At 39.1% G+C, this 10,740-nt stretch overlaps 1 protein-coding gene across 1 annotated transcript; it reads right to left on the bottom strand.

Annotated features, from left to right (window-relative positions):
- Positions 1 to 6,858: 6,858 nt before the first annotated feature.
- Positions 6,859 to 10,100, bottom strand: POU3F2 (POU class 3 homeobox 2). The gene has a single exon (XM_056566155.1). The coding sequence runs from the start codon at positions 9,591 to 9,593 to the stop codon at positions 8,448 to 8,450; it is 1,146 nt and encodes a 381-aa protein (XP_056422130.1). The 5' UTR covers positions 9,594 to 10,100; the 3' UTR covers positions 6,859 to 8,447.
- Between the last annotated feature and the right edge of the window lie 640 nt (positions 10,101 to 10,740).

The following is a 10,740-nucleotide window of genomic DNA, read 5'->3' as shown; positions in this document are numbered from 1 at the left end:
ATCACGTTCCCAATAATCAATAAGCACAAAGTAAATCCTGAATGGACGCTTCTGTAGCTTGCAGTGTTTGGAGGCCTTTCAGAAGTCACGTGTGCAGGGCCACAGAGGATTCATTCAGCCCTTCATTGTAGCTCCCTGCCCCTTTAATCCTAGGTAACGAACAACAATTGATCAGCAGCTATTGTAATTTAGGTAAGAAGGACTAAATCCCAGCTCCCACACACCACTGTGCTACATGACCATGAACTTTCCCAAACTATGTACAGAGAGCAGGGAGGGGATGGAAGTTTTAATTACAATTCCCTATCGAAAAGCAATGTCTGATTACCTGATCTTATCAATTAATAGTAACATTCATTTAAGGCTTGTGGGACACAATTACACAAAAACCTAAGGTGCACTGAGGGGAAAAAGCAATTTGGTTAGCCAAGGAGGAGGCATAAGTGATTTCTATTTACCTAAAGGTATTAGGTTGAGTGCTGGTATCCCCATCAGTCATGAAGTGATATAGGCAGAAAGAGAATGTATCACAGAAATACTAAATTCTCTTCCTAAACAAACACTAAAATGCCTAATCCAGCTACCTCTACTGCCACTTTATGTATAGATTTCTCTTACTATATAAGGCACTTTATGTATAGATTTCTCTTACTATATAAGGCACTTTATGTATAGATTTCTCTTACTATATAAGGCACTTTATGTATAGATTTCTCTTACTATATAAGGCACTTTATGTATAGATTTATCTTACTATATAAACCATCCATCTACCTCTACAGCTACTTTATGTATAGGTATCTCTTACTATATAAACAATCCAGCTACCTCTATGGGCACTTTATGTATAGGTATCTCTTACTGTATAAACCATCCAGCTACCTCTATAGGCACTTTATGTATAGGTATCTCTTACTATATAAACCATCAAGCTACCTCTATAGGCACTTTATGTATAGGTATCTCTTACTATATAAACCATCAAGCTACCTCTATAGGCACTTTATGTATAGGTATCTCTTACTATATAAACCATCCAGCCACCTCTATAGGCACTTTATGTATAGGTATCTCTTACTATATAAACCATCCAGCCACCTCTATAGGCACTTTATGTATAGGTATCTCTTACTATATAAACCATCCAGCCACCTCTATAGGCACTTTATGTATAGGTATCTCTTACTATATAAACCATCCCGCCACCTCTATAGGCACTTTATGTATAGGTATCTCTTACTATATAAACCATCAAGCTACCTCTATAGGCACTTTATGTATAGGTATCTCTTACTATATAAACCATCCAGCCACCTCTATAGGCACTTTATGTATAGGTATCTCTTACTATATAAACCATCAAGCCACCTCTATAGGCACTTTATGTATAGGTATCTCTTACTATATAAACCATCCAGCCACCTCTATAGGCACTTTAGGTAAAGGTATCTCTTACTATATAAGGCACTTTATGTATAGGTATTTCTTACTATATAAACTATCCATCTACCTCTATAGGCACTTTATGTATAGGTATTTCTTACTATATAAACTATCCATCTACCTCTATAGGCACTTTATGTATGGGTATCTCTTACTATATAAACCATCCAGCTACCTCTATAGGCACTTTATGTATAGGTATCTCTTACTATATAAACCATCCAGCTACCTCTATAGGCACTTTATGTATAGGTATCTCTTACTATATAAACTATCCAGCTACCTCTCCAGACATTTATGTATAGGTATCTCTTACCATATAAGGCACTTTATGTATAGGTATCTCTTACTATATTAGGCACTTTATGTATAGGTATCTCTTACTATATAAGGCACTTTATGTATAGGTATCTTTTACTATATAAGGCACTTTATGTATAGGTATCTCTTACCATATAAGGCACTTTCTGTATAAGTATCTCTTACTGTATAAGGCACTTTATGTATAGGTATCTCTTACTATATAAGGCACTTTATGTATAGGTATCTCTTACTATATAAGGCACTTTATGTATAGGTATCTTTTACTATATAAGGCACTTTATGTATAAGTATCTCTTACTGTATAAGGCACTTTATGTATAGGTATCTCTTACTATATAAGGCACTTTATGTATAGGTATCTCTTACTATATAAGGCACTTTATGTATAGGTATCTTTTACTATATAAGGCACTTTATGTATAAGTATCTCTTACTGTATAAGGCACTTTATGTATAGGTATCTCTTACTATATAAGGCACTTTATGTATAGGTATCTCTTACTCCTTTATTTGTGTGCAGTATACATCAAGCAGGGCTCTTGGTGTTCTTTTCATCCAGAAATGTAAAGGCAGTGACTGTCGCCTCAAATCAGGCAGAAAACCTTTCAATCCACTAATTACAGTAATTAGAATAATAAGACTGGGCTTCTATGGGGGGGAAGACAATGTGTACAAACAAGTTTATCTAATATATACTGTTAATCGGTGATGCGTGTGTGCTCCAATGCTTGGTGCAATCCTAAGTCACCTCAGCCCGCCCAGACAATCAAAGCCAAATTAGTTTCTTAATGGATGTTGTGTGCAACTCCTGCCCAGGAAAGGGGGGGCACTGAGCTGCTGGCCTTGTCTGGGTTATATTCCCTACTGCTTTGATGGTGGGAGGGGGGGGGGGGGGTATACATATATGCTAAACTACTAGATCAGTGTTTTCTATTGCAAAACTACAACTCCCAGCATGCCCGGACAGCCTTCGGCTGTCCGGGCATGCTGGGAGTTGTAGTTTTGCACCAGCTGGAGACACACTGGGCTTCATAGACCTTTCCCATTGAAAGGAGTCCTACTCCCTGCACAACAGACTTGGCCTAATAAAGGCCATTTAACCCTAGCACCATATTATTCCTTGCCTGGCACATGCTAATGGCAGCTTCCTAATGAATACACAACAAGCAGTCCCCAACACCTATCCTACAATATTCACAATATTCCTATCTGCATAGGTATACAGTATTATGGGGTGGTGGTGGGAATGACAATAAGGGATGACTGGGAATGATGGAGCTCTGCTTCATAAATAAATGAATGGTTATATTACACATTGCCAGGTCATTACACAACAGCAACAAATGCGGCATGTCCCTGTATTTATTATTCATCTATAGGACACCGATAGCCACATGCAATGCACTCACTCCTCAATACTAGATGTCTGTACTGGCTATAGTTTGGACTTAAAAAAATAAAAAAACATAAAGTTTGGCACAATCTATGACACACACTACTGGAATATCTGACATAAATAAAAATATTTTTTATTATTATTATTAATTTTATTATTAAAATATATATATATATATATATATATATATATATTATTCTTAATAGTAGTAGTCTTGCTATTTTTTTTATCATTATCAGTAGTAGTAGTAGTAATAGCAGTAGTGTTGCTATTTTTATTATTATCATTATTATTAGTAGTAATAGCAGTAGTGTTGCTATTTTTATTATTATCATTATTATTAGTAGTAATAGCAGTAGTGTTTTTTATTTTTATTATTATCATTATTAGTAGTAGTAATAGCAGTAGTGTTGCTATTTTTTATTATTATCATTATTAGTAGTAGTAGTAGTAATAGCAGTAGTGTTGCTATTTTTTATTATTATCATTATTAGTAGTAGTAATAGCAGTAGTGTTGTTATTTTGTCATTATTATTATTACTACATATATTACTTTTTTAATATGACTATTGTTCTTCTTAGAAAAATCAATCGTCCTTTAATAATATGCAATAATAATAATTCTTTATTGATTATAATTAATAAAATAAAATTCCATTAGGAGTGAAACATCGCATTTTAAACGACCAACGCACCCGATGTACACATTTATTTTATTACAATTTGTTCCATGTGTTTTTTTGTTTTGTTTGTTTTTTGGTCTTGAATATATTAAAAACTATAGGCAAACACACGCACATGGTTAAATGTTTAGCCTTTACATCCAACACATTTTCCGTATATGGAGAAAAGCTTTTAAGTATTTTTTATCTTTATTATTATTATTATTATTATTTTTTTTTTTTTTTAAATAAAATTGTAATAAAAAAAGATCCTGGGTTTTATTGCTTCATTAAAGACTATTTCTGCAAATACTGTAATAATACTAGTATCCTTTTTGCTGTAAAGATACTTTTATATATTTAAATCTAAAGCAACGATGTTTTAAGCAGCGCTACCTATATTTATTTACATATGTATCCGTTATAAATAAATAAATAGGTAACTTATTTGTTTGCTATTAGCATTTAAATCTTATCTGGTTTTCAATACAGTTTTATGGGTACTTAAGGTAACAGTAGATAGATAGATAGATAGATAGATAGATAGATAGATAGATAGATAGATAGATAGATGGATAATAGATAAACATAGATAAAGATGGATGGATAGATAGATAAAAAGATATATAGATAGATAGATAGATAGATAAATAGATGGATAATAGATAAACATAGATAAAGATGGATAGATAGATATATAGATAGATATATAAATAGATGGATAATATATATAATAAACATAGCTAAAGATGGATGGATAGATAGATAGATAAATAGATGGATAATAGATAAACATAGATAAAAATGGATAGATAAACAGATAGAGAAATGGGTGATTGATAGACATGTGATGGTGGATAGATAAATAGATAGATAATAGATAGATAGACAGACAGATAGATAGATAATAGATAGATAAACATAAAGATGGATAAATAGATAGATATATACATAGATATAAATAGATAGAGGAATGGGTGATTGATAGACAGGTGATGGGTGGATAGATAAATAGATAGAGAATAGTTAGATAAATAGATAATAGTTAGTTAGATAGACAGATAGATAGATAGATAAACATAAAGATGGATAAATAGATAGATAAATACATAGATAATAGATAGATAGATACATAGATAGAGGAATGGGTGATTGATAGACAGGAGATGGGTGGATAGATAAATAGATAGAGAATAGTTAGATAGATAGATAATAGTTAGTTAGATAGACAGATAGATAAACATAAAGATGGATAAATAGATAAATAAATACATAGATAATAGATAGATAGATACATAGATAGAGGAATGGGTGATTGATAGACAGGAGATGGGTGGATGGATAGGTAGATAGATAATTAATAAACAGAGAACATAAATATTGTAGAATTATTAATAAAGCTTTTCCCAATACAAGGACATTATGTGCAATGTGTTGTTCTACCATATAAGTGCAGTTAACAGAATCTCTTTTACTTTCTCCTGCACATCACACAGAAGTTTTATAGGAAACAACAAGCGACTATTGACACCCAGATAAATAGCCATACAATCGGCTTTGGCTTGGGATATGAGGAGCAGCACTTGGTGGTGGCATATAAAGGGTCACCCCCCAACCACAAGCTCTTGTTTACTAACAACCTGCCCAGGGCACTGGCACTGTTAAACATCTGTGACTACTGCTAGCCCCCAATCCAGTGCCAGGCTAAGGCCTTCTGTACAAGCAACAATGTATAAGAAACACAATATTTTGGCCAATAATAAGACTGCTGTAGATTGTTATTATTAAAGCGCCTAGTTGGAAATCCTTTATAGCACGTGCACATTATGTATAGAACAATATACTAAATAAATAATATAATACTAAATACATTTCATATACATATATATCAACATAAACACCTAAAATACAAAATTCTAGATATTGGAAATCCTCTCTCACACACTATGTGGTTACATGACCCACAGCTCGCTGTCTGCCCTATACAATACAATGATCTCCAGGCAAGGCCAGTGCCAGGGAGAGTGGGGCTAGAGGTCCCTGTCCTGTCCCTAGTCCATGGAAACGTCCTGCAGAGGGCACATGCAGCTTGTGATGGCCGGGATGGTATTGACCACAGCACTGAGATCTATACTCAGATTAAACCTTTTCCCCATCAGCATGTCTGCGGTCACCAAACACTTTTTCTTTCTGTCACTTTCCGCCCAGACTATTGATAAGATCATTTAGCTGAATCTGAAACGCGTGTAGTATTGACTGCAAGTAGAGAAGATTATGAAATATAATAACCCACAATGTAGATTCCAATCTATTCCTCACAGCCAATCTATCACTGCAATCAGTCACTATTCTATGTCATTAAAAATAATTATAATAATATATATATATATATATATATATATATATATATATATATGGATGTGTATAGGCAGAGCAACAATTCATACTGTGTAATGTTTATCCATTGGAACAATTGCTATAATGGTTGAAATACTGTATTGCCTGAATGTAGATTTTTAGCTTATTATTGCTGCTTATTTGCATTCATTTCATCGTTATACACTTTTTCTATAGAGAACATGCGCTGAAATAAAGAGAGATTTCAGCCCCAATGACCTTATGTATCACTGTATAAAAGATAAATCCATAAATATTTCCCATAGATATAATAACTGGGGTCAGGATGTGTATTTTGTAGAATAGCAGTTGTGTGGTGACATGAAGGAAAGAAATCGAATTCAGTAGCTGGTCTGTATTTTTATGTAAATAAGAAAATATTCCTTTAACATAAATCTAGAAGGAGATCTGCATTTTATTTCTCCCCACGAGCACATTCAGAATCGAGCAGAAAGAGAGTGTAAAATGGACATCTTTATAGAGATTCCATTCACCTACTTCTTAAAACCGACAGGAAAATCAAAGAAAACAGAAACAAGTTTCCAGAATCTTTTTGCAGAAATAAATATACAGTGAGGCAGAGGCCACTTATATGAAAAATATCTCCCTGGGCAGCATTAAAAAACATAGACAAAATTAACGCTTAAACTATTTCTGCATTTATAAGACACATTTCAACATATTTACAAAGCTGTACAGTAGATCATGAGTTGGTAGAGGGATGCCCACTCCCACAACACCCTAAAGAGCCGAGGATGCCCCATATTCCTGTTTAAACATGGAACACTTCAATGAAGTTTTTTTTTTGTCAAGTTAACACTTTCCTAGCTGGATAGCAACCCAATGCCCCCAGTGCAATACATAACTGTGGGATGGATCTGAGCCACATTCAGGCTGCCATGTTCCTATATGTTCTTTTACTCTTCTTGTCCTATGCAACTTTTTATTTATTTATTTATTTTTTATTTTTTTTACTAGGCTAGGGAATGAAGTCTCATTTCTGGCCACCAAAGCCTTTGTTAGGGCTAGCGGTTTACCTCCAAGATAATGTCCAAGAATTCAGCGTATAGACAACGCACTGAATAGAAATTGAAATGGGTAGATCCTTTGTCCCCCTGGTCCCTTTCCCACAATAGATGAAAGCAAGGGCCTTCTAAGTCTCACATCTGCTGGAAATAAAATGCTAAGCAAAAATCAGATCAGGCTGGGAAGAGGGGAACAAGTGTCGGGTCTAAATAAAATGGCAAATAATACAATGACATAATATGACTGCTATGGGAAAATAGAGGGGTATTTTGGCCTGGACACTGTTCTGGTATAAATATTACCAGAACCAAACAGAGCTTATCCACCTCATGGCTGAATGTATTGTGATCTGATCCAAAACCCCAATTCTCTGGTGCAATTATTCTGGATACACTTAACCTTTTCTTCCTCAGGACCTCAGGCCTCTTTGGTAAAATGAAGCAATCAGAGGATACATTGATTTTCTTTTCCTATTCCATCTATATTCTGTGCCTGTACACTGACTGGGCATAAGGCTGGCTGACAGTATTTAAGGTACAGGATACCCCCAATATAGGCATACATGAGAGAGATGTAGTCTATGGCCCTGCTTTCTGGGGTATGTCATGGAAGCTACCTGTTTTGGAAGGGGGGTAGGGTGGGGGTGTAAATAAGAAGAACACAAAATTGAAAACACAACTTTTATAACAAACGTCCACAAACACATAAGAACTGAAAACAAAGGAGAGCACTGTGTAACATGTCTGTGTCTTTACCCAAACAAATGCTCCCTGTATACTGACCACTAGTCTATTTATGGGGTTCTGGAGGAATGAATGAATCTTCATTGAATGGTTCATGTAAACTTCAATTTCCTTACAGTGCAAATTTCGACTCGTACATAAAGTCAATATTGTAAGTTAGGGCTCCACATTAGATACACAGCAGTTAGAATCATCATCATTCGGAGGGATAAAGCTAACTCTTGCTGTCACCATTGTCACCTTGGGTGGCTTCCTTTATTCTACAGTACATAAGCCCCTGTGACACGTTATATTGTGTATACTCACTCTCCTCCATTGCCTGGGCAATCGCCTGTACAGGTCATAATAACACATTACTACACCTGCTACCAAGTATGATAGTCCAGGGAGCTGCTTTGTTCTCTCCTAGTATAAAAAGGGACAATGAAAAGTTCTATCTGTCGGGTGGGGGAGGCTTCATTGGACAGGAGTCTGCACCCCATGGTGAGGTGGTGTGTCTCTGCTGGCCCCATATACATCCTCTGCCCCTGGAAGAGTCCCTCCTGGTGGAGTCATCCTTTTCTCTTTCTGTCTCCTGTTACAAAACCAAACTCTGACCACCTCCTTCTCTAGCTGTAGACTGTCCGCAAGGGATGTGATCTCCTGGGCAGAGGGCTTGGGACACTTGAGGAAGTGACTTTCCAAAGCCCCCTTTACACTGACCTCAATGGAGGTCCTCTTTTTCCTTTTCCTGCCCTGAGCTGCTATCTTGTCTATACTGGTGGGACTCCCAGAGGACGAGTCCGCCTCTTCCAGCCACTTGTTCAACAAAGGCTTGAGCTTGCACATGTTCTTAAAGCTCAGCTGCAGGGCCTCGAACCTGCAGATGGTGGTCTGGGAGAAGACATTGCCATACAGGGTGCCCAGGGCCAGTCCCACGTCAGCTTGGGTAAATCCTAGTTTGATTCTCCTCTGCTTGAACTGCTTGGCAAACTGCTCCAGGTCGTCTGAAGTTGGGGTATCCTCGTCTGAGTGGTCGTGGTGGCCCTGGTGCTGAGAGTGCTGCTGCTGCTGCTGGGACTGCTGCTGGTGGCCATGGTCGCCGTGGTGGTCCTCATGGGCATCCCTCAGGCCGTGGTGGTGCATGCCTTGGCCGGAGCCCGGGTTGATCATGCCATTGACCGTGAAAGATGGCTGGGAGTAGATGAGCCCCTGACCGTTGGTGGAAGCCATGCTGGGCAGGTGGGCTGAAGTGGTGGTCCTCCATGCCCCTGCACTGTGGTGGTTCCCGTGTGCCTGGTGCACTAGGTGAGGACCACTGCCCTGGTGCTGTAAAGTCCCTGCGCTGTGCAGCTCCTCCCTGCGGGGCTGCACTGTGGGCTTGATGTCCTGCTGGCCCAGGGGACTAGTGGACCAGGGCGCCCCATCCCCGTGAGACAGAGCAGTAATCCACTGGTGAGCGTGGCTCAGGGGGTGCCCGTTGCTCTGCAATGTGTAATCGCTCTGCACCAGAGTCTGTGCATCCCTGTATCCCGCAGCCTGCTGCATGCCACCCGGCTCCGCATGCACGATGGACGAGCTGGAGCTCAGCAGGTTGTAGTGGTTAGACGCTGTGGTCGCCATGACTCACCGAGCCCGACTGATAGCCCTGCCTAAAGGAGCCGAGCATTTGACAGCTACTTCCTCTCGCCCCAGGCGCCCCTCTCTCTCTTCCCTCTCCTGCGTGTCTCTGCCCCTCTCTCCCCTGCAGCAGCCTGTGCACGCGTCCCTGGGCACGCCCCCTCGCGCTTCCTATTGGCTGCCTGCCTTGTGATTTACGTGGATACCATTAGCAACGGGAGCCAGCCCCGGGGCTGATTGGCAGAGGCCTCCAGACGCCCCGCCCCCTCTCCTTACCAACCTGCAGCTGCTGCATCCACATGGAAGAGGAGCGCTGAGAGGGATGCTGAGTGCGGCGGCCGTGCTGGAAATAAAACTCGTCTTATCCCATAAACTATTCTCTGAGTCTTTATGGAGAGTGATAGCCCCGGTGCCCCCCGCCCCTCCTCCTCTATCCACGCTGCCCGGGAGCAGGGGTGCCCACCGATCGCCTCCACCCGTCTATTCACAACTACTTTCAGATTAGCAGCTGCCACTGATGATGTCACCGTAATTAGCGGCAATGTCATTAGGAGCCTCAGCCTCACCGGCAGCCACAGGAGCCGCTACTGCCCGGATGACCAGGAGCCGCTGCCAGCAGGTGCCAGCCATGTGAGCATTGAAGACGGGCTGTGGGTGCCAGGGAGGTCCCCAAGGGGCACAGCACAAGAACCCATCACTAATAATCCTTTATATCATTATCTATCTATTAGTAGTAGCCAATATCTGTCTATTCAGTATTATCAGTTATTATTATCTATTTGTTATCTATCTATATCTTCTAGATACATATACAGAGAACAGATAAGAGATAAATAATAATAAATAGATAAGAGATTAATAAATCTATCTATCTATCATCTATCTATCCGTCCATCCATCCCACATGCCGGCAGTATGCACAGGGTGACAGGGTGTGCATGTATTATCCTCCCGCCAAGTGTTGGCTGTCTTTCCTATCACACTGACAGGCAATCATGCTTTTATCTCTATTGATCTGAGTAGTTCACGCTCCACGTGTCTGTATTGTACATAGAGGAGGCACTGGCCATGTTATCTTGTACCCTCATAAGCTACAAGTCCTGGTGAGAAAGAACTTTTTACAATTTCCTTCCTGTAGATAGTCTATCTA

Source organism: Hyla sarda, chromosome 3 (assembly GCF_029499605.1).
Source record: "Hyla sarda isolate aHylSar1 chromosome 3, aHylSar1.hap1, whole genome shotgun sequence".
Classification (NCBI taxonomy): Eukaryota; Metazoa; Chordata; class Amphibia; order Anura; family Hylidae; genus Hyla; species Hyla sarda.
This window is presented reverse-complemented; position numbering and strand designations above follow the sequence as displayed.

Coding starts and splice junctions, on each gene's coding strand:
- POU3F2 (XM_056566155.1), bottom strand. CDS start 9,593: ATGGCGACCACAGCGTCTAACCACTACAACCTGCTGAGCTCCAGCTCG.